The sequence below is a fragment of the Mesocricetus auratus genome, unplaced genomic scaffold, assembly GCF_017639785.1.
Source record: "Mesocricetus auratus isolate SY011 unplaced genomic scaffold, BCM_Maur_2.0 Super-Scaffold_15014, whole genome shotgun sequence".
In the NCBI taxonomy this organism is placed as follows: domain Eukaryota; kingdom Metazoa; phylum Chordata; class Mammalia; order Rodentia; family Cricetidae; genus Mesocricetus; species Mesocricetus auratus.
In genome coordinates, this window is record NW_024429186.1 from 50,864,492 (window position 1) to 50,889,981 (window position 25,490).

Below are 25,490 nucleotides of genomic sequence, written 5' to 3' on the forward strand. Positions count from 1 at the left end.
CAAAATAACCAAAGGGGGAAAAAGGCTAGTATCCCAATAAATTGCTCCTTATAAAAATATGTATATAATTTTATGGTAACACAATGAAATTACTGAATGACTAAACTGGAGTTAGATACCCTAGCTGTCTTAAAGCCCAAAGATTAAATTCCCACTGACTTTTGTTAGTATTCAGATATCTGTACTGTCCTGTCTTTTTAACTAGGAAAAGAATTTATTAACCTCTTTCCAAACTTTATTCCCAGGCTTCCTCAGCTTTATTTGCTGCAAAGAATTAATTGTGTTTAAGCAAAAACTGAAAAGAGCTTCAGTATCCAGGGGGCTTGGGCTTAAAAATTAGAGATTTAGATTTTTATCAGATCCATAAACAAGAGAATTTTAAAAAGCAGTCATGATAGAAAATAGCAGCTCCTGTGACTTCTGCAAGTGTCTCCTTCTTTAGAAGTCTCCTCAATTCAGTTTGCCTCGTTCTTAGAAGCCTCATCAAAATTCTCCACCAGATCTGGGACTTCATCATCATCCTCCTCTCCAGTAGCAAGTGGTGCTTTTCCATCCACAGATTGTTTGGGCAGAGCTTCAGCCAGTCTCCATAAACTAGTCGGACTGTCTGCTCCAAGTTGGTTTAGGATGCTGGGAAGCATTTCTGTCAGCTGCTTTGTCTCAGCATGGCCTGTAATGGTGAAGGTGTTTGCTGCCAGAGACGCCTGAATTTTGGGGTGGTTAAAATGGATCACTGTTCCTTGGTTTGTAAACCAATATAGTGCACACTCACTATATTCCCTTTTAAAAGGGCCCTGCCCAACTCCTATTCTTCCCTCTCTCTTTCTTCTCTCCCTCTCAGTCCCCCTCCCTCTCTCACTCCCCCTTTTTCTCTCCCCCTCTTTCCTTTCTCCTCTCTCCTTCTGCTCCTGTCTCTGGAGCCTGTTCTCCCCCCTCACCTTTCCCCTTTATATGATCCCTATCACTAATTTAAAAAAACACAAGCAGAAAAAAACAAAACTCTGTTTGAACACTGTCTAGTGGCATCCTTCCTTTGCGAGCTGCTTCTCTTAAAATACAACAACTTTAAGGGTCTTGACTTGAAAAAAAATGAGCAAAAACCATCATTCATTTTCTTCATGTCCTTGTTCTTGTGTCATGAATCAGTCATAATTTTAATTGTAGTAATTTAATGTTGATTATTTTAAAATCTTAACTTATCCCATTTTGAAATATTATATTGGCTGTTTTATACTAACAAATTGATTAGATAAGATTAAGTTAATTCTTTGCATAGTAATCATTGGAAATGTTTTAAGTATGTTCTGGGACAGAAAGTAAAATATTTGTACAACCAAATCTTGAGAAAATTCTTAGCTTCATAACTAATCACTAAATGAATTCAGTTTAGTTCATTGCTTTTAATGCTCTCCCTTTCTTAGTAAGAAATCCAAAGTCAGTACTTTCTAATACAGTTTCCCTTAGTAAACATTTATTCTTCAGTAAGACCAGGCTTACAGCACATTGCATGCTTCATATATGAAATACTAAGACTCAGTTCCTAACTACAAGTAGTTTTCATAGAATTGTAAGGTCTAGGCTAATCCTTTCCTTTGACATATGTTTTTCTTTTATTGAAAATATGCTTTTTCATACAATATATTTTGATTACAATTCCTGTCTCCCTCAGTTCATTCCAGTTCCTCCTTACCTCTGTTCCCAGCTGATCCACATGAGTTCTGTCTGTCATTAGAAATTTTTTAAAAAGCATCTAAGGAATAATAATAAAATAAGACGAGATAAAGCAAAAACAAATAAGTTGAGACAGGGCAAAACATGCAAACAGAAGAAAAGGAGCCAATGAAAAAGTACAGGTGTCTTAGGGTTCTATTGCTGTGAAGAAACACCATGACCAAGCAACTCTTATAAAAGAAAGCATTTAATTGGGGCTGGCTCACAGTTTAGAGGTTTAGTCCATTATTGTCATAGCAAGGAAGACATAGTGCTGGAGAGGGACTCAGAATTCTATATGTGGATCCTCAGATAACAGGAAACAAGGGTGAGCCACTGGGTCTAAGTTGAGTTGCTAAACCTCAAAGCCCAACTCTCAGTGATATACATTCTCCAATAGGTCACACCTACTCTAACAAGGCCACACCTCCTAATAGTGCTCCTCTCTATGAGCCACTGGGGGTCATTTTCTTTTGAATCACCATGAGGAGAATCATTTATAGATGCAGCAACATATGTTCTCACACTCAGGAATCACATAAAAACACAAAACTACAAGGTATAAGATATACACAAAATAATGACCTGCAGGTTTAAAAAACATTAAACAAAGGGAGGAAGGGATGTCTGCTATTGCAATTGAATCTGTATTGCTTCACATTGAGCATCATTTTGTTGTCAAAATTTCTTTCCAGCCTGGTCTTGCAGCCAACTAGCTCCAAATAAACACACAAAGACTTATATTAATTATAAGCTCTTGGCCGAGAAACACTGAAGACCTGAGGACTGCACACAGCAGATCTGGATCCCAGCCCAATGAGATTCAGCCCTCCAAAGACTGCCAGCTTCCAAGTCCCGGTCTCCACCCATGGAACAGGCAAGGCAAGGCAGGGGTCCAGCCTACCCACAGTTTGCTAAGATTCAATACTAGGATGGCCTCCATCCATGCAAGTAGAAAGCCACCAGGATATTGGACCTGCTCCCACCCACTGAAAGGAACCGTGGTCACATACCCAACAGGGGAAGAAGAGACTCCTACTGAACCCACAGGAAGAAATAATAGGAAGGAAACAATACAAAAACATACCCACCAACAGAAAAAACAATATGACACCACCAGAAACTAGAGAATCAAAACCTGCAATACATGAACAGTCCATTGGGGAAGAAACAAATGAGAAAGACCTTACAAACAACTTCATGAAAATGATAGAGGCTCTCAAAAAAGATATGAGCAAATCCCTTAAAGGCATGTAAGAAAAAATACCAAAAAATACAAGAAAGAGAGGGGAAAAATCCCAAAAATAAAACAATTGCAAGAAATGGAGGAAAAAAACAATCCAAAAAATGCAAGAAATGGAAGAAAACACAAACCAAAAACTTCAACAAATGCATGAAAGAGAGGAAATCACAAAGCAAAAATTACAAGAAACAATTCAAAAAGTACAAGGGTTGAAAGCTAAAATAGAGACAGTAAATAAAACACAGTCTGAAGGAATGCTGAAAATAGAAAAGCTGGGCAAATGGTCAGATACTACAAATACAAGCATAATCAACAGAATACAAGAGATGGAAGACAGAATCTCAGGTGTTGAGAATACACTAGGAGAAATGGATTCATCAACCAAAGAAAATCTTAAGTCCAACAAATCCCTAACACAAAATATCCAGGAAATATGGGACATCTTGAAAAGACCAAACCTAAGAATAATAGGTATAGAAGAAGGTGAAGAAATCCACCTCAAAGGGACAGAAAACATATTCAACAAAATCATAGAAGAAAACTTTCCCAACCTTAAGAAAGACATGCCAATGAAGGTACAAGAAGCTTACAGAACATCAAACAGAGTGGATCACAAAAAAGTCCCCTGGCCACATAATAATCAAACCCCAAATATACAGAATAAAGAAAGAATATTAAGAGCAGAAAAGGAAAATGGCCAAGTAACATACAAAGTCAAACCTACCAGAATCACACCTGACATCTCCATGGAAACTCTGAAAGCCAGAAGGTTCTGGATAGATATTCTACCAACACTAAGAGACCACGGATGCCAGCCCAGACTGCTATACCCAGCAAAGCATTCGAACACTATAGATGGAGAAAGCAAGATATTCCATGACCAGACCAGATTTAAAAAATACATATCCACTAACCCAGCCCTACAGAAATTTCTAGAAGAAAAACTACAATCCAAGGAAGTTAGCTACAACCAGATGGACATAGGTAATAGATAATCCCACTTTACCAACAGCCAAAAGAGAAAAGGGGTGGAAATGCACACAGAATTCCACCACCAGCAACCACTCCAAAATGAACAAGAATGAGCAATCAAAGGTCATTAATAACCTTCAATATTAATGATCTTAACGCGCCATAAAAAGACACAGGCTAACAGAATGAATTCGAAGACAGAATCCTTCCTTCTGCTTCATATGAAGAAACATACCTCTGCCTCAAAGACAAACATTACCTCAGAGTTAACGGTTGGGAAAAGATTTTCCAATCAAATGGACTGAAGAAACAAGTGGGGGTAGCAATCCTAATATCTAACAAATTAGATTTCAAAATAAAATCAATCAAAAGAGAAGAAGGAGGGCACTTCATACTCATCCCAGGAGAAATCCACCAAGATGAAGTTTCAATTCTGAACATCTATGTCCCAAATATAAAGGCAACCATGTTCATAAAAGAAATATTACTAAAACTAAGATCACATATAAAGTCCCAGACACATACAGTGGGAGACTTCAACACCCCACTCTTACCTCTAGACACGACTACCAAATAGAAACTTAACAAAGAAGCAAAGGAACTAATAGAAGTTATGACCTAATTGGGAATAACAGACATCTATAGAAAATTCCACCCAAATAAAAAAGAATATACCTTCTTCTCAGTGCCACATGGAACCTTCTCAAAAATCGACCACATACTTGGCAACATATAAAATCTCAACAGATACAAAAAAATTGGAATAACTCCATGTACCTTATCAGACCACCATTCGTTAAAATTAGAATTCAACAACACAAATTGCAGAAACCCTACAAACTAATGGAAGTTGAATAATGTGCAACTGTGTCATTCCTGGGTGAATGAAGAAATAAAAAAAATTAAAGACTTCATAGAATTCAATGATATTGGGGGGTAGTGGGAGGGCACAGAATGAGGGAGGGAAATGGAGAGGGCCCTGGAATTGACATATGAAGCAACCTTGTTTCTAATTTAAATTTAAAAATAAAAAATATCTAAAAAATAAATAAAATTTTCGACTTGGAGTATGATAAATAGCAATTAGTTTTAATGAGGTAATAGGATTCCTTAATTATGTAATATGCCAGTCATACCAAATAGGCAATCAATATTGTTGGTTGCCTACAAAACAAAAGAAATTAAAGATTTCCTAGAATTCAATGAAAATAAGAACAGAACATACCCAAACTTATGGGACACTTTGAAAGCAGTGCTACAAGAAAAGTTCATAGAACTAAGTGCCCACATGAAGAAACTGGAGAATAGTTATACAACAGAAAGCTCTAGAACACAAAGAAGTAAGCTCACCCAGGAGGAATAGACACCAGGAATTAATCAAATTGATGGCTGAAATAAATAATGCAGAAACTAGGAAAACGATACAAAAAAATCAATGTAATAAAAAATTGTTTCTAAAATCAACAAGATAGACAAACCTTTATCCAGACTTACCAAACCAGAGAGTGTGAACATGCAAATTAACGAAATCAAAAATGAAAAGTGGGACATAACAACGGACACTGAGGAAATCCAGAGAATCATCAGGTGATATTTTAAAAGCCTGTACTCCACACAATTTTAAAATCTAAAGGAAATGGACGACTCCCTGGATAGCTATTACTTGCCAAAATTAAATCAAGAACAGATAAGCAAAATTTAAATAGACCTATAACCCCTTTGGAAATAGAAGCATTCATCAAAAGTCTCCCAAACAAAAAAAAAGCCCAGATCCAGATGGCCACAGTGCAGAATTCTACCAGAAATTCAAAGAACAGCTTATACCAATTCTCCTCAGTGTATTCCACACAATAGAAGCAGAAGGGTCTTTGTAAAACTCTTTCATGATGTTTCAATAACCTTGATACCCAAGCCACATGAAGACACAACTAAGAAAGAAAACTTCAGACCAATATCCCTCATGAACATTGATGAAAAATAATCAATACAATACTGACAGAGACCAGGAAACCAGCAGATCCAGGGAAACCAAGGGTCCATCTGCTCCGTTGGGACCAGGTACAACAGGCTCAGAATCGTGAGCAGGGGACCAGCTATTCTGGAGGGACCAGGTAGAACAGGCCATACATCTGGGACTGCATTCCAGAGCCTGGGGATTGCCTGGGAACAGCACAGAGCTTCAAATCCAGGCAGGAGCCAAGAACCACATGTTCCAGGTCTTCTCTTCTACCAAGAAGAGCAGGAAGCCAAAAGATCCAGCAAAGGGACCAGGGGACCAGGTGGGAGGATAAGCATTCCAGATTCCTGGTCTTCTTCACCCATGGGACCAGAACAAGGACAAGAAATAGAAGAACTACCAGATTATTGGACATGCTAGCACCCACCGAAAGGGAACTCTGGTCCCCTAACCAGCAGACTAGTAAGGGGCTCTTTCTGCGCCCACTAGAAGAAGAGATGGGAAAGAGACAATACAAAAACACACTCAACAACAGAAAAACAAATATGACACCACCATATTCTAGAGACTCCACACCAGCAAAACTCCAACATTCCAATGCAAATGAAGCAGAAGAGAATGACCTAAAAACCACCTTCATGAAAATGATAGAGGCCCTAAAAGAGGATATAGGAAAATCCCTCAAAGAAATGGACGAAAAAACAAACCAAAAAAGGCAGGAAATGGAAGAAAAAACAAACCAAAAAATGCAAGAACTGGAAGAAAAAGCACCAAAAAATGCAAGAAATGGAAGAAAGAACAAACCAAAAAATTTATAAACTGCACCAAATGGACGAAAACATAAACTGAAAATTGCAAGAAACAATGCAAACAGTGCAAGGGTTGAAAACTGAAATAGAGACAATAAAAAAAGCACAATCTGAAGAAAGGGTGGAAATACAAAAGCTGGACAAATAGTCAGGCACTACAGATACAAGCATTACCAACAGAATACAAGAGATGGAAGAGAGAATCTCAGGTGTTAAAGATACACTAGGAGAAATAGATTCATCAACCAAAGAAAATCTTAAGCCCAACAAATCCTTAAAACAAAACATCCAAGAAATATGGGACACTATGAAAAGACCAAACCTAAGAATAATAGGTATAGAAGAATATGAAGAAAACCACCTCAAAGGGGCAGAAAACATATTCAACAAAATCATAGAAGAAAACTTTCCCAACCTAAAGAAAGGCATGCCAATGAAGGTACAAGAAGCTTACAGAACACCAAATAGAGTGGACACAAAAAAAGTTACCTGGCCACATAATAATCAAGACCCCAAATATACAGAATAAAGAAAGAATAATAATAACAGCTAAGGAAAAAGGCCAAGTAACATATAAAGGGAAACCTATAAGAATTACACCTGACTTCTCTATGGAGACTCTGAAGGACAGAAGGTTCTGGATAGACATTCTACCAACAATAAGAGACCATGGATGCCAGCCCTGACTACTATACCGGCAAAGCTCTCAATCACTGTAGATGGAGAAAATAAGATATTCCATGACAAAACTAGATTCAAGCAATACGTATCCACTAGCCCAGCCCTACAGAAAGTTCTGGAAGGAAAACTCCAACCCAAGGAAGTTAACTACAACCAGAAAAACATAGGCATTAAAGAATCCCTCTCTACCAACAGCCAAAAGAAAAAAAGGGGTGAAATTCCACACATAATTCCATCAACAACAACCATTCCAAATCAAAGAAGAATGAGCAATCAATGGTCATTAATATCCCTCAATATTACTGGCCTTAAGTCACCCATAAAAAGACACAGGCTAGCAGAATGGATTCAAAGACAGAACCCATCCTTCTGCTGCATACAAGGAATACACCTTACCCTCAAAGACAGACATTACCTGAGAGTTAAAGGTTGGGAAAATTTTTCCAATCAAATGGACACAAGGAACAAGCAGGGGTAGCAATCCTAATATCTAACAAATTAGACTATAAAATAAAATCAATCAAAAGAGATAAAGGAGGTCGATACATCATCACAAGCAAAATCCACCAAGTTGAAGTATCTATCCTGAACATCTGTGCCCCAAATACAAAGGCATCCACATTCGTAAAAGAAACATTACTAAAACTTAAATCACATATAGAGCCCCACACACTTATAGTGGGAGATTTCAACACACAACTCTCACCACTAGATAGGAATACCAGATAGAAACTCAACAAAGAAGCAAAGGGACTAATAGAAGTAATGACCCAACTGGGATTTACAGACATGTATAGAACATTTCGTCCATATAAAAAAGAATATACATTCTTCTCAGTGCCACATAGAACCTTCCCAAAAATCGACCATATACTTGGCAGAATATCAAACCTCGGAAGCTACAAAAATTTGGAATAACTCCATGCATCTTATCAGACCACCACACGTTAAAATTAGAATTCAACAACAACACAAATTGCAGAAAACTTACAAACTCATGGAAATTGAATAATGCAGAACTGCACCATTCCTGGGTCAAAAAAGAAATAAAAAAGAAATTAAAGACTTCCTAGAATTCAATGAGAATGAAGACACAAAATACCCAAAACTAAGGGACACTTTGAAAGCAGTGCTGCAGGAAAAGTTCATAGCACTAAGTACCCACATGAAGAAACTGGAGAATAGGTATACTAGAGAATTAATGCCACAGCTGAAAGCTCTAGAACACAAAGAAGCAAACTCCCCCGGGAGGAGTAGATGCCAGGAAATAATAAAATTGAGGGCTGAAAACAATAAAGTAAAAACTAAGAAAACAATGCAATGAATCAATGCAACGAAGAGTTGGTTCTTTGAGAAAATCAACAAGATAGACAATCCTTTGTCCAAGCTTACCAAACAGCAGAGCATAAACATGCAAATTAACAAAATCAAAAATAAAAAGTGGGACATAACAACGGACTCTGAGGAAATTCAGAGAATAATCAGGTCATACTTTGAAACCCTGTACTCCGCAAAATTCAAAATTTAAAGGTAATGGACGACTTCCTGGGTAGCTATGACTTGCCAAAATTAAATCAAGAACAGATAAGCAATTTAAATAGACCTATAACCGCTATGGAAATAGAAGCAGTCATCAAAAATGTCCCAACCAAAAAAAGCCCAGGTCCAGATGGCCTCAGTGCAGAATTCTACCAGAAATTGAAAGAAGAGCTTATACCAATCCTTCTGAAAGTATTCCACACAATAGAAGCAGAAGGGTCTTTGCCAAACTCTTTCTATGAGGCTTCAATAACCTTGATCCCCAAGCCACACAATGACACGACTAAGAAAGAGAACTTCAGACCAGTATCCCTCATGAACATTGATGCAAAAATACTCAATAAAATATTGGCAAATCAGATCCAAGAACACACCAAAACAATCATTCACCACTATCAAGTAGGTCTCATCCCAGATATGCAGGGATGATTCAACATATGAAATTCCATCAATGTAATCCACCAAATAAACAAGCTGAAATACAAAAACCACACTATTATCTCACTAGATGTTGAAAAAGCCTTTGACAAAATCCAACACCCCTTTATAATAAAGGTCGTGGAGAGATCTGGGATAACAGGAACATACTTAAACATAATAAAAGCTATATACAGTAAACTAACATCCAATATCAAACTAAATAGACAGAAACTCAATGCAATTCCTCTAAAATCATGAAAAAGACAAGGTTGTCCACTCTCTCCATACCTTTTCAACATTGTACTTGAAGTTCTAGCCAGAGCCATACAGCAACAAAAGGGGATCACGGGGATACAAATTGGGAAGGAAGAGGTTAAACTTTGACTATTTGCACATGACATGATAGTTTACATAAATGACCCAAAGAACTTTACCAGGGAACACTTACAGCTGATTAACACCTTCAGCAAAGTGGCAGGCTACAAGATCAACTCAAGAGAATCAGTAGCCCTACTATATACAGATGATAAAAGGGCTGAGAAAGAAATCAGAGAAACATCACCCTTTACAATTGCCATAAATACAATAAAATACCTTGGTGTAACGCTAACCAAACAAGTGAAAGACATGCATCGCAAGAACTTTGAATCTTTAAAGAAAGAAATTAAAGAAGCCCTCAGAAAATGGAAAGATCTCCCATGCTCTTGGATAGGTAGGATCAATGTAGTAAAAATGGCAATCCTGCTAAAAGCAACCTACAGATTCAGTGCAATCCCCATTAAAATCCCAGCACAATTCTTCACAGACCTTGAAAGAACAATAATCAATTTTGTATGGAAAAACAAAAGACCCAGGATAGCCAAAACAACCCTGTTCAACAAGGCAACGTCCGGATGCATCACCATCCCTGACCTCAAGCTCTATTATGGAGCTATAGTCCTGAAAACAGCTTGGTATTGACACAAAAATAGACAGGTAGACCAATGGAATCGAATTGAAAACCCTGATATTAACACACACATGTATGAACATCTGATCTTTGACAAAGAAGCTAAATATATACAATGGAAAAAAGAAAGCATCTTCAACAAATGGTGTTGGTGTAACTGGAGGCTGGCATGTAGAAGAATGCGGATTGATCCATGTGTATCGACATGCACAAAACTTACGTCCAAATGGATCAAAGACCTCAACATAAATCCAGCCACTCTGAACATCTTAGAAGAGAAAGTGGGTGGTACCCTTGAAGGAATTGGTACAGGAGACAGCTTCCTGAACATAACACCAGTAGCACAGACAGTGAGATCAACAATTAATAAATGGGACCTCCTGAAACTGAGAAGCTCCTGTAAGGCAAAGGACACAGTCAGCAAGACAAAAAGGCAGCCCACAGAATGGGAAAAAATATTCACTAACCCCACATCTGATAGAGGGCTGATCTCCAAAATTTACAAAGAACTCAAGAAGCAAGTCTCCAAAACACCAAAGGATCCAATTAAAATTGGACTGCAGAACTAAATAGAGAATTTTCAATACAGGAAGAGTCTAAAATGGCTGAGAGGCACTTGAGAAGGTGTTCAACATCCTTAGCCATCAGGGAACTACAAATCAAAACAACTCTCAGATACCATCTCACTCCTGTCAGAATGGCTAAAATCAAAAACACCAATGACAGTTTATGCTGGAGAGGATGTATTAAAATGGGAACACTCCTCCATTGCTGGTGGGAGTGCCAACTTGTTCAGCCACTTTGGAAATCAGTATGGAGATTCCTCAGAAAAAAATGAAATAAACCTTACCACAAGACCCAGCAACTCCACTCTTAAGCATATATCCAAAAGATGCCCATTCATACAACAAGGATGTCTGTTCCACTATGTTCATAGCAGCATTATTTGTAATAGCCAGAACCTGGAAGCAACCTAGATGCCCTCAACTGAAGAGTGGATAGAGAAAATACGGTACATTTACACAATGGAGTACTATTCAGCAGGAAAAAAGCAATGGAATCTTGAAATTTGTAGGCCAATGGATGGCACTAGAAGAAATCATCCTGAGTGAGGTAGCCCAGTCACAAAAAGAAAATTATGGTATGTACTCACTCATATATGTATTTTAGACATGAATCAGGGAAGTGCCAGCATACAATCCCACTGCCAAAGAGTTTAGGAAACAGATCCTTAAGCCAGTAACTGATGTTAACAGAGGGAGATACCAAAAAACAAACACTGAACTGAACTCCTGGAATCCAGTGTCAGAAAGAGAGAACTGATGGGCAAAGGAGTTAAGAATGGGCTGGTTTAACCCTCAGAAAAAGTTGACCTGAATAAGGGGGAGCTCTTGGACTCCAGATTGATGGCTGTGTGGAAAGCATGGGACTGACCCAGACCCTCTGAATGTGGGTGCAAGTGAAGGGGCCTGGGTAATCTACGGGGCCTTGGGTAGTATTTATCCCTGAAGTACAAATAGACTTTGAGTACCCATGCCACAATATGGTAGGCTTTCTCAGTCCAGACTCTTGGGTAGGGCCTAGGCCCTGCCCTGTATGAAAAGACAGATGCTGGAGATCCACCATGGAGTGCCTCACAGTCCTTGGGTATCACAGTGGAAATTGGGTGGAGAACTGTGGGATCTGTTGGAGAGGGCAGGAGAGAAGGGGAGGGAGAGGGAGCTGGGATTGACATGTGAAAAAGATTGTTTCTAACCTACATTAAAAAAAAGAAAGCATTTTAAATTAAAAAAATAACCTGTTGACCAATGGTTAGAGCTTTTTACTGGTTAGCTCTCTTTTAATTATTAATCCATAAATAGTAATATGACCTTATCTTACCAGAGAACAACTGGCTTGTCCTATCTTTTTGGTCAATACATGGCAACTCTCTCTGTTTCTCTCTGCCGCCTCCTCCTTCCTCTTATTCCTCCACCTATACTTCCTGCCTGGCCAACCAGTGTTTTATTCATCAACCAATAAGAGAAATACATATACAGAAGGATATTCTCCATCAACTGTCCTTCTGAATCAAGGAAAGATATACATATTACCAAAAGGAAAAAAAAAGGATTTCATCAAAGTAAGTCTTAACAAAATACAAATTGGTAAAAAAAATATGTAGAGGTTGTATATATGATCATTGTTAGATTTTAAAATATAGTGTTATAACTGGTTTTATTTAAGTTTGATGTACCACAAAGCAAAGCTCTATAGGAGATATTACTTAAAAATAAAGAATGATGAAATTAGAGGGATGTAATTTAGAGAAGGGGATATTGGGAAACCAACTCACATGGCAGTTACAAGAGTAAACTCATTAATTGCTTTGCCTATTTATATTTAGATTAAAATATCCAATAAGACAGAGCAGTTGCGTGGGATTAAATTTCATATCTACTTTCATACAAGCACACACAAAAAGAAATCAAGACACATAACTAAAACAACCCTGAATAACAAAAGAACTGTTGGAAGTAACATCATGTCATATATCAAGTTGTACTACCAATCTATAGCAATAAAAACAGAATGGTGTCACCAAAAAAACCAGATATTTAGATCAATGGAATAAAATTAAAGATCCAGACATAACTCCACATACATATAGACTCATGAATTTTGACAAAGAAGACTGAGAAAAGTCAACAAATAGTGCTGGTCAAACTGGACAACTATATGAAGAAGAATGAAAATAAATCGACACCTATCACCCTACACAAAACATAACTCCAAATCCTTGTATAGATTTGAACATAAGAATCAACTACAAACTGCCAACAAGGGACTTGATTTAGCTTTACCAACGCAAAAAGAATGAAAATTACAGGGTATGGGAAGATATTCAATGCAAACAGAAATCAAAACCAATCAGAAGTATTTTCTTCTAATGTATTTGTATTATATAAAACAGAAAGTCCCAAATCATAAATTAAGTCAGAAGTCATTATATAATAATATTCCAATAAAGAAGTAAATTCATCAGGAAGATATAGTCATAAATATGCATCAACCATTGGAACACTTAAATATACAAAGTAAATGTTTACAAAATTAAAAGAAGAAATAGAAATAATAATTATGGATGTCTTGAATACTCACAGCAATGGATACAGCAAAATTTTTTAAAGAAATATAAAATTAATGTATTGATGAAGTTGAAGAAACAATAAAGAGAATAATATCCTGCATTCATGGGCCAGATGAATCCATATCATCACACCAATATTGCTTAATTTGATATATAAATTCAATATAACCTCTTTCAAAGTTCTAATGGACTTTTTGTACAAATAGGAAAATCATCTGAAATTTGAGTGAGATGATAAATGCCATAAAATATCTGAAAGATTTTGAATGAAAGCAACATTCTTCAAGCATCAAACACCTTGCTCTCAGGTCACGTTTTATAGGTATCATAATCAAAGAAGTAGGGTATTGTCATGGAAACATAAAATTAACAGAATATAGAATATACCCACATACACATGGGTTTATTTTCAATTATATATATGCATATATATATATAAAACTGTAAGGAAGATATAAAGAATGTAACATGTTTGAAATACCATATTAAATAAACACTGCTAACAAAATTTAATATCAGTACAAAAGGGCAAATAAGACCTCTTCCCAATCATATGGAAAAGTCAACTTAAATGAATCTATAAAATTTCTAGAAAAAAATAAAATATAAGAAAGTCTTGTGACTCTGATCTTCACAATGATTTTTTTAATATAACACCAAATCAGAGACAACAAAAACAAACAAGGATATTTTTAAAAAGTATCTGTATGGCAAAAGAAACCTATAGATTTAAAGAAAATATTTGCATAATATACATAAGATAAAGGGATAATATAAAAATCCAATTCTACAATGAGCAGAAAATTGAGTGAAAATTCTCCAAAGGAATATGTCCATGGCAAACAGGTCTATTAACATATGCTCAGCCTAACTAGTCAGGGAACTGCACATCTAAACTATAGTGCATCACCTTATACATTTAGAATGTCTATAGCATAAAAGAAAAATTTAACAAGCATTGGTGGGAATGTGAAGAAAGAGAATTACAAGTCATTGTGAGTAGGATTGGACCTTGGAACACATATTAAGGAAAGTAATATAGAGTTTCCTAAAAATGTATGATTACAACTACCACGTGAGTAGACAAGCCAGTTTCTATGCATGGATCCAGAGGAATAAAGTCACTATCTTAAGGTGATATATGTGAGTGCTCATTTATCACAATTTTCACAACATCCAGTATATAGAAAAACACTAGTATCTATTCAAAGATGAGTGATTAAAGAAAATGTCACACACAGAGAGAGAGAGAGAGAGAGAGAGAGAGAGAGAGAGAGAGAGAGAGAGAGAGAGAGAGAGAGAGAGAGAAATCATATAATCATATTCAGGCTTTAAAAAGAAGGGGATTCTACCATTTCTACATGTAAGTAAATCAGATAAGCTAAATTCAGAAAGACAAATTATTATATCCTCGTGATACATGAAACTTAAGAAAGACAAACTCACAAAAACTAATATACAAAATTGCCTAGGCTAAAAAACAGGAAAAATTAGGAAGATTGTGGCTAAAATGCATTAACTCTAAACTACATCTTAGGGAAGCAATATATAATATGGTCCATATAGTTAAAATTGAGCCATTTAACCCTTAAAAGTCATTGAGAATAATCTTAAATGTGCTTTTCACAAGAAGTAATTTGAGTATGTCAATTTTCCCATTGCAATAAGGACTTCATAAATCATATGCATACCATCATAATATTTCCTTAAATATGTACAATTTTTATCAGTTATACCTTCATAAAGCTAGCATAAAGTAAAATGGATTGAGCAAGGGAAAGGCCATCCCATTATAAAATATAAATATTACCTTAATCAGAATGTCTATTTGTAAAAGTATTGATATATGCCATTTTTGCAAAAGCATGTACTTTCTAGATATAGACAGTTACTCCAATTCGGGCCTAGACCCTACCTGGATGACATGACAGACTCTGGAGATCCACCATGGCGGGCCTCACCCTCCCTGGAGATTGTAGTGTACATTGGGTGGGGGCTGGGGGTCCTGGTGGGGAGGGATGGGGAGGAGGGGAGGGGAGGGAACTGGGATTGACATGTGAAACAAATTTGTTTTTAACTTAAATTTAAAAAAGAAAGGAACTTCAATTCAGACAAATATTTAAAAATAGACCTTTAAATTTTAAATAATTTAACTTACTACATGTATATCTCAGCAACATACCTTTTCTTTGTCCTGTCATAATGGAAATGGAATCCAAGGTATCCATATGCCAGTAAATATTCTTCCTTTGAACTATATTCTCATTCTGCTTTTAAATTTTAATTGTTAAACTTCATTAAAATTATTAGCTTAATGCAGAGTCTCACTATTTAATCATCCTTTAAAAATTTGCAAAAAGATGACACCTACATTGCTGACTAAATATTTACTTTTTATCAGATCCTGTCTAGGTGTTATCCAAATTCAAGCCAAAATGTACACTTGTACTAGAATAGTACTATTTGCACAAGATGCTATATTGTGTCATGTTATATGTAAGTCATTTCATTAATAATGTGGTTATAAGTAAAATTCAAAATCTTCAAGGCACAAAAAGCTATAGATATTTCATGACAGATTCAGGCTATTAAATCACACTTATGGAGAATCTAGCAATCCACGAGCCAGGCAAAAGTAATGACACTTGGCTTCAAAGTGTCAGAAGATTCACTTGTGAGGAAAAAATAACCCTGTTCTATTTAAGCAGGGGGCCAGCACTCAGCAAGCTTCTCTCCCTGGAAGGGAAATGATTTCAATGCAATTACCCCTCTGCTGTCAGCATCCAAAGGTCAGATTTGACCATTTACTATTTTTAAAGGTACTTACTGGGCCCATCTATCAGTTCAATTGAAGTCTGCAGTTTCTACATTACTAATCTTGAGGGTTAGTGAGAAAGAAAGAATCATAAGAAACCAAAACTCTATTTTAACTCATGAAAGAGAGTCAAATGCAGGAGCTAGGTGGGTCTGAGGTAAGAAAGTTTAAATTCACTGTATACATGATAAGAGCATCTATGCTGTCCCACTTACCAGAAAAACAGAAAAAAAATCCCCAAATTAACTTATAATTTGGTTGTTTGCTTGCTTTATTGCTCTTTGACTTACGAATATTGCTTAATTGCTGATAGAGCTATTTTCTCAGGGTATTCTATTAAAATTCAATATTACCATTTCTCTGTTATTAGTTATTAGTTCTAGAAGGTAAATAGGATCTTAAACTATACTTAATTTTTTACCAGTACTTTCATTGTTTCCTATTTCAAGTTAAAATACTCAGATGCTTATACTCAGATGTGACTATATTCCAATAAATCCATCATAAATAGAAAGTTTCCTAAATCACAAATGCTTTATAGAAGAAAACCTGCCCCCCCAAAAGGAATCCATAGTCAACAAAGCAGGGTTTTCTAGACACCTGATTGAAAAAGCTTATCATTACAAGGACATACTATGCCACACATCAAAATCATGGTTAAAAATTCAAAGTACAGCTTCCATTAATGTCATACTTAATGCTGCCTTCACATCATTGTCAAGTCCAAACTTCTATGTCAGACCATCATTAGATGGAATTATATCAAAATAATAATTCCACTGAGATACAAATATCCAACCCAAATGTCACTCTACTCTGTTTCCACAGATGATGGTGAGGGGATGTTATTAGTAATTGTTCCTTCCTTCCCCTATACCTCCCTTTCTCATTTTCTTATTTTTAGTTTTATTAATATATACTTTACATTGAATAATTTTTACCCATTGGTTGTATGTAGATCAACTGATTATAATTTTCACGATGAGAAAAACCCAGAATGGCTCCATTGCCCTATAACATCTATTTTGCTATTTCACTCTGTTAAGTCAGCCTCTTCCCCTGATCCTGACCCAAGGTGCATAGGACAGCAATCAATGTTTTGGGGGTAAGATTCTGGTCTAAGATTTTGTGTGTTGTATGCTGTGTGTTCGTGTGTGTGTGTGTGTGTGTGTGTGTGTGTGTGTGTGTGTGTGTGTGTGTGTTAGTTTATGCTGGACGAGAAAGAGAGAATGCGTGCTTGCTAAACTGTAAACTGTAAGGAAATGAATGACCGCTTAGCAGTGGGATTTGTGGAAAGGGCAGGGCAACAGTTCTGCCCTGAACCTTGGCTACCACAGGATCTCGCTTGAAGTCACGACTCGTGGTATTTTGCCATTAACACTGTACGTGTTGTTTCCACTCTCCACTCCAAATTTACTGATATTCTTGCAGAGGTTTCCTACTTCTTCTGGAGTGCACAGAAATAGTCTCTGCAGGAAATGTCATAAACAATTACAATTGCCTATCCACTAATCAATTACTTTCATGTATGTCTTGATTTTACTTGTGTTTTAGACACTTCATTAATAACTCTATTTACATTACTTTATTTAAATTTTCACATACCTCTATGACAAGATACATTTATTAACTTTTGACTACAGATAGAAAGCTGAGATAAAAGAGATTAACTACTGGTCTAGGGGTATACAGAAAGGGACAGGCAGTCCGACCTAAGAGCCCTTACTTGTTCCCAATGCTGCACATCTAACAGTTGGGTACAGAGGCAATAACTTTATCATACACAACTCAGAAGCAGTTGGTCTAACTTTTCTTGTCTTGCACTGTCTACTAATAGCTTTTATGTTGTCATGGGGCATTCAGATTCCTTGGAATTGTCACCATTGTATTATTAAAACATGAGGTTTACAACACTTGCAAAGTTTGTATAGTTGTTGCAATTCTCTCACGGTGTTATTGTCTCTTTATATTTTATTAGCCTATATAGGCGGCATATTGAAAAAGCTAACTCTCCTCTGGAAGTCAATCTTGATTTAATTCAACTTTCCTAGAAAACCGATACAGCTGAAATATCAATGTTATCAGCTTCCTGGAAGGAATCATGTCAACTATAGAAACTATGACAATCTGGGGGCACTAGTTAGTGATGCCCTAATCCTTGTGACTAGACATGTCACATCACAGATATTCTCCAGCTCTGAGTCGCTACCAAATCTAGAGACCTTACCATTCCTGAAAGTATTTGCATTTGCATCAGATACCAGAAGATAGCCATCAGCAGAAGGTACTTTTGTATTTGGAGAAAAGCCTATTAGGGAACTTAACCTATTAAAGGTTTTTCATTAAAGAAAAATTTGATTGGCTTTTAGACAGCATGTGTTTGCCATTTCTAATCATTCATACTCTTACACATCCAAATCTGGAAAGTGAATTTTAAAGGGGTTTGGAATTGTGGAAAACGTGGTAAATGGTCATTGCAAGTTCAATGTGAAATATTTTCTACTAAATGTGTTTGTTCTTCAACTTTGAGCATTTGGTCAACTGGTGATGCTGTTTTGTGAAGTTGTGAAACCTTCAGACATGATACATTGCAGGAAGCCATGGGCCACTAAGGAGAGTGAAGTGAACTTTGACTTTTATAGCCTGGTTCTGCTTCCTGCTCCTCTGTCTGCTGTCTGCTTCAGCCAGATGCTGTGAAGCCTACCACTTCTTCCTTGAGTATGAGTCACTCTGCCTTCCCCATGATGACAGACTAAATCCTCTCACATTGCAAGCCAGGTACTAGGTCCTAATGACAACAAAAGTCACTAACACACAACCTCATTCAAAGTTTCAAAAATGACTTTGACAAATCCATCTGTTGGGTGTGAATTAAGATTATGTGTGATTATAATGAATTTGTAACATGGGCATAAGAATATCCAATGTTGGTATTTCTCAGGAAGGGAATTTGGAATGTCAGAAGGAACACTGGAATGCCCATGGTCATCCTCAATTTCCAGAAAGTAGTTATGGGAAATGATGTTCCCATACCTCAGATATTTTTCTGAAGACAAATAACATGGTTGTATTTTATATAACCTTGACCATGCTGGGCTGTGAAGTAGGCTTCTCTGCTGAAGTGCAAACTCATAAACCTGTTATCAAAGGAGCTGTAACAGTAAAAGTAAGTCTTGTCATGCAAATTGCACTCAAGTGCTCAGCGTTCTGGAGTCCCATGCTTTCCCACTCAAGTTCTCTTGGCATTGATCAGAAGAGGCGACTTGGCCAAGATTTCCCACCATATGAGTTCAGTTACTTTTAATAAGGTTTCTTGCTCTCGTATTGAGCTAAGATAAATATGGAATCAAGTACTGACTGCACACACTTTGTTCAGTTTCACCAAACACGCCTAACAAATTATAAATAATAAGACTACAGCAGACTAGTTAATTCAGAAAAATTATATTACAGTTTATTCTGACTTACAAAACATTTGAAAGAACTAACAAAAAAGCTCCCATTTAGAGAGCAATGTAGCTTCAGAGTGTGCGGGGGTGAGAGTAAGATCCATGCATTCTTTCCACTGGCTTGAATCTATCACTTCGCATATTCAGCTAAGCTTAGAGAAGTATAAAACTATTTATCTAAGAAATAGAATTCAAATTACCAAACAGAAAATTTCCTTCCAGTATAAATCAGCTCAATACTTATGAACTTCATTTTAATAAGTAAATTTGTTCAATATGTGTATCAAACCCAAATGTTAATTAACCTTTTTCTAAAAAGTCCTGAATAATAAAATTCAAATAGAGTTTAAATTATAATTTATATGAAATTTGATTCCCTATTTTGATAAATTATTTTCTCACAGTGACTTGCATTTTAATTGTAGAGCAATGATTCTATGTAGCCAAAAATCTTAGCAGTGGAATTTTGGGGGACATATAAACCAGTAAGACATAGACTATACCTAATGGTACTTGGTTTAGCTTGAGTCAACTCAAGGAATATATGAACAACTGGAGATAAAACAATATGGAGTTGAGGAGGTAAAGGGGGTCATCAATAAAGAAATACTGTCCAACTGTGGGACTGGAACAAGACAAAGAATTATGTTATTTCTGATTAGGATATGGCCTTTGGATAAAGACAGGAAATTACTGAAGTTCCGAAGACTGTGACCATTCTCTTGTACATCCTAGAATTTGAGTATAAGCAGCTACCAAAGAAAAGCAAGGAAGGAAAACGGTAAGGAAAGAGAATAGTGCATAACTGAATCATGGATCCAATCTAGTAGCTGCTTGCCCCAAAATGACTTTAAAGACATAAAAGCAATTATTTCTACCCCTGTGTGTATAATACTGTGCTTGATGCAGCCTGTTAAGGATAATTTTGGTTGTCAACTTGATGCTAAAAGAGAGAGGGAACATCAGTCGAGGAATTGTCTTCATCAGATTGGTTTATGGGTGTGGGAAGCTAGATCAACCCAAGACTTTCTTGGGTTCCCTGATGAAAAGACAAAGGGAACAGTATCTGTGTCCTTGACCAAGAGTGGACTTGGCCAGGCTGATCTAGCGATGGGGCCTGTGCCTTGAAGGAGTCAAGATTGTGGTTTCTGAAGATCTAACTCTTACTTCTGGGCTGTGATTATCAGTCATAAGGCATTGTGTCAAAGTTATCCCATGTTCTCTTTGTCAACACTGTCTGACTTAGCTCTCTGCTGACCTTGGCCATTTTAATATATAATGTATACTTCTTAATAAATTAGCTTGGCATAAGTCATCAATTTATGCAAGACCTCCTAGTCCTTGCTATTGTGTTTGTCTTCTTCATTTCTCATTTTTTGGTCCTCCCACTTAATACCTTGTCTTTTGCTACCCTTGTTCCTATGGGTTCAGGTCAGGTGGGCATGTCTGTGGGGAATTTTCTTGATTCCAGTTGATACAAGATGACCTAGCTCCTGTTGGCATTATATTCCCTAAGCAGATCAGCCTTGGATGTACAAGAAAACCAGTAGGATCAAGACAATTGAGGAGTATTCCTCCATTGTCTCTACTTCAATTCCTGCCTCAGTTACTTCCTTGAGATCCTGACATGACTTTCCTGGATGATGGACTATAAATTGTAAGCTACAATGAACCCTTTCTTCCCCAAACTGTTTCTTTTCCATGGGGTTAATCACAGCAAGGAAAAATTAACTAAGACATACCCTTTTCTCAGAAAAGTAATCTCCCAATAATGGCTAGAAACTAAGAGGGTCATGGATTGGGGTTGGCAGAAATGTGTTGATTTATTAATTGCTAATGCTATAACAGCACTGCCCAGATTAATGCAGTTTAGGGATTCCAGGCAGAAACAATACATTAGTTTATAGACTTTTTGGATACACTGGATCTTGACAAGCTAATAATCCCTAGAAAAGTTGGATCTGCAATGTGGTGAGGCACAGACTTAACCACAGAGCATGGGGAGACAAGAGCACTGATTATTAGAACTGCAGTTCTCAAATATTAATATGTTTTAACTTCAAGATAACTAAGACACACATTTTATTTTGTAGGTCTGGGACTGGATCTAATATTTTACATTTCAAACAAACTTCCAGGTGATCTTATTATTCTAGTTTATAGAAAATAATTGGAAAAACAATGAGTAAGAGAATAGAAGCAATTTTTAAGAATAAAGAATAGTAAAATGTTCTTGGCAGTGAGTATGTAGAAATACAAATAAGAGGATGATATATCATCTGCATTAAACTGAAGTACAGCAAGATCATAGTCAAACAACAATTCAATGTTACACAGATCTGATCATTTCAACCTTCTCAATGGTTCCTGCTTTCTTTGAATAGTCCAAATAAATGGGGCCCTGATCTCATAAATTATGTCTTTATACACTTCTCCAACAGATAAACTATCTTTAAATAACACATACATACACCAGAAATACATTAATTAATATGTAATATTTATGGGATTACAGTAAACTTTAAAATTCCTCATAAATATTATGTTTTAATTTTAATCACAATTCTTGTAGGCCATAGTTAGATGTATTTTAGGAAAGGAAATTATAGTCTAACATAAAAAGACACTCAAAGTGAAGGATGCTTTTTCCATTAACCTTAAAAGCAACATCTATGACATGAGATCAATATGTAATGTCTAGAAAGAAGATTAGAGGAAAGAAGGGAGCGTGAGGCAGAATTCCACAATGTCCAGGTTCAGTCAAACATGGAATACAGAGAGAAATGCTGGAAAATAGTTAAACAAATGTAATGACCCAAAAATGCAAGAGAAAGAAATCCATGGCCTCTGGGTATAAATCAAATGGCAGTCACATATATACAGATGGTAGACTGCTTCAAAATATATCAAATATAAGGGAATATCATAAAGAAACTGCCAAACAAATCTTGCAGCAGGAGAGCTGCCACCACTGTAGCAAGGGAAATCGCATGTGTTTGGAGAGGCCAGCTTGCATGTTGTCAACTGAATGGCATCTAAGATTTGATTTCCTAACTGTTCCCTCATACTGAGAAGAGACACTTACTGTGCTGGGCGCTGTCTCTTCTGATCCACTCTGCAGTCAATATGGTTATGTGGCATCACCACTCCAGCTGGGGAGGAAATGTGTCCTCTGCAACTCTAACGGGGGGGAGTTCTTACAAAGTTCACACCTGACTTCTCTGAGGCTGTGTCCTCAGCCACTTCCTCACTGCTGAATCTGCTTGAACAGTTTCATTGTGGAAGATCAAAACTGTAACTATCCATTCTGTGATACTTCCCTTTTTGCTAATCAAGGAGTATTCACTTGTGTTACTACCACGGTTGTCCAAGACAATCGATTTATTTTGGCTCACAGTTTTAGAGGGTTCAGGACATGACCCATTGCACTGAGACTGTACTTGAAAATAAATGTGAGAATGTGTAACAATAAAATGCAATCAATCAGTCACAAAGAAAGACTGAAAAGGAGCGTACAGGAGGAATGTAATATTAGGCCCCCTCTCAGAGGTACATGCCAGGAGCCAGTCAGATACCTGAAATGCAGATGGGTAGGGTGAAGGGATGCAGGTAGATACTGAATACAGTGGACTTTCAGTTTCTTCCTTGCCTTTTTCTCCAGCCAATAGCAATGCCCTGCCAGCGACCTTCTGAGATTTTCAAACCCAGATCAGAACATGTTTACACAAAGGTTTTGGGCCTACCAGCTTCTCTGTCTTTGTTAAAACTGACCAATCCTAAGTTATAGGAAGAAGACTCCTCAAAGACCCTGAGACCCCTTAGGTCTGGAGGATAGGCCAGACTCCCGAGTCTTTGGACCCTGAGTCTACCCTCAGTTTAGCAAAGAGCCTTTCTCTATATACCACCCCCTGGCTCATGTGTATGTGTGTGTGTGTGTGTGTGTGTGTGTGGTGTGTGTATGTGTGTGTGTATGTGGTGTGTGTGTGTGGTGTGGTGTGTGTGTGTGGTGTGGTGTGTGTGTGTGTGGTGTGTGTGGTATGTGTGTGGTGTGTGTGTGATGTGTGTGTTGTGGTATGTGTGTGTGTGTGGTGTGTGCATGTGTTGTGTGTGTGGTGTGTTTGTGTGTGTGTGTGTGTGGTGTGGTATGTGTGTGTGTGTCTGTGTGTGTGTGTGGTGTATGTGTATGTGTGATGTGTGTGGTGTCTGTGTGTGGTGTATGTGTATGTGTGTGTGTGGTGTGGTATGTGTGTGTGGTATGTGTGTAGTGTGTGTGTGGTGTGGTGTGTGTGTGTGGTGTGGTGTGTGTGTGTGTTTCCCACCACCACTTTAGCTTCAGTAGATCAGTAGACCCAGAGCCATGGCACTTCATGACTTCTTATCAGCTCATGTAATAAATCTTTCTAACTCCCCAAAATCTCATTCTACAAATCTCACTTACCTGATCTTTCTCACTGTGTTACTTCTATCCCCACTGCTTATAAAAACTACCCAGACATTTTCTTTCTTTGGATTAATATCTAATAGACGTGTACTGTGTGTTAACTGGATCTGGCTAAAATCTAAACATGACCTACAAGGTCTTTTTTTGCCTTATCTTTGAGTATCCTTACAATTTCAACTTTTAATCTTTTCTATTAGCTCCTTTTTATGGAGATACCAGAAACACACATGGTCTGTTTCACTGGGCATTTATCTTCACAGGACCCTGGATATCACAAGGAAAATAATAAGTACCATATCCTTTCGAATGAACAAATGCATAACTGTAGTCACTGTTGTAGATAATGTATCAGATCAAAAGAGATACAACAATATTATCTTTCTGTTTTGAACTTAGGATCACAGTGGGTGCCCCAAGTCAGGCACAGCCATCCATCCTCCTCAAGCCAGTTGAAAACAAGCCAATGGGTCCATAATGGAAAGAAAAACAGATCCATCTAACTCTCTCAAGTTTGTCTTCATCAATGACCATCACTCTCTAGGATTCAGTCTCATCCCATATAGTAGTCTGACAAGTTGTTTGACTTATATAAAATCTCTTTCTGAGATACAAGTTTCTTCTCTAGCTGGGACTTTTTGTTCTCCCAGGATGAAATTCCTGGGCATATCATTTATCTTTTTTGTTGCTGTTTATAAAAATACCATGGCAGAGCCAACTAATAGCAGAGAGAATTTATTTTGGCACACAATCTCAACCGCATAAGAAAATACCATGACATGATAACTTGACAGTAAGCAGCAGGCATGACAAAAAGAGCAGAAAGTTCACACAATCATATGTAAGAATGAAGTAGAAATAGAGAAAAGGAAGTGCACAAGGCTTGTAAACTCAAATCCACCCAAGTGAATACACCAGCAAGGTTCATCAGCTCAGTCTTCCCAAGCAGCAGCACTCAGTAGAGACAAAGTGTGCAAATGCCTGAGACTGGGCGACATTTCTGATTTAAACCATGAAACTGTGGAAAGTCCCATTTCTTCTGGGTTCATTTTTTTTAATTATTTAACTTAGAAATTATTTTATTTTACACATCAATCCCAGTTCCCTCTCCATCCCGTCCTCCCATGTCCTCCACCAACCACCCCCCGGCCTACCGCCTATCTATACCCCAGAGAGGGTGAGGCCTTCCATGGGGGATCATCAAAGTCTGTCACATCATTTTGGGGAGGGCCTCGGCTCTCCTCCATATTATCTGGGCTGAGAAAGTATTGTTCCATAGGGAATGGGCTCCCATAGTCCACTTGTGCACTAGGGATAAATACTTGTTCCGCTGTCAGAGGTCCATAGAATGCCCAGTCCTCCTGACATCCACATTCAG

General features: G+C 37.2%; 1 protein-coding gene across 1 annotated transcript in view; it reads right to left on the reverse strand.

Annotated features, from left to right (window-relative positions):
• The window catches only part of LOC121139419 (transcription factor BTF3-like), a 151,056-nt gene continuing 125,566 nt past the window's right edge, over window positions 1-25,490 (reverse strand). The window contains exon 2 of the mRNA XM_040743302.1: window positions 1-802. Within this exon, the coding sequence (XP_040599236.1) occupies window positions 456-802 (347 nt within the window). The 3' untranslated portion in view covers window positions 1-455. The remainder of the gene's footprint in view (window positions 803-25,490) is intronic.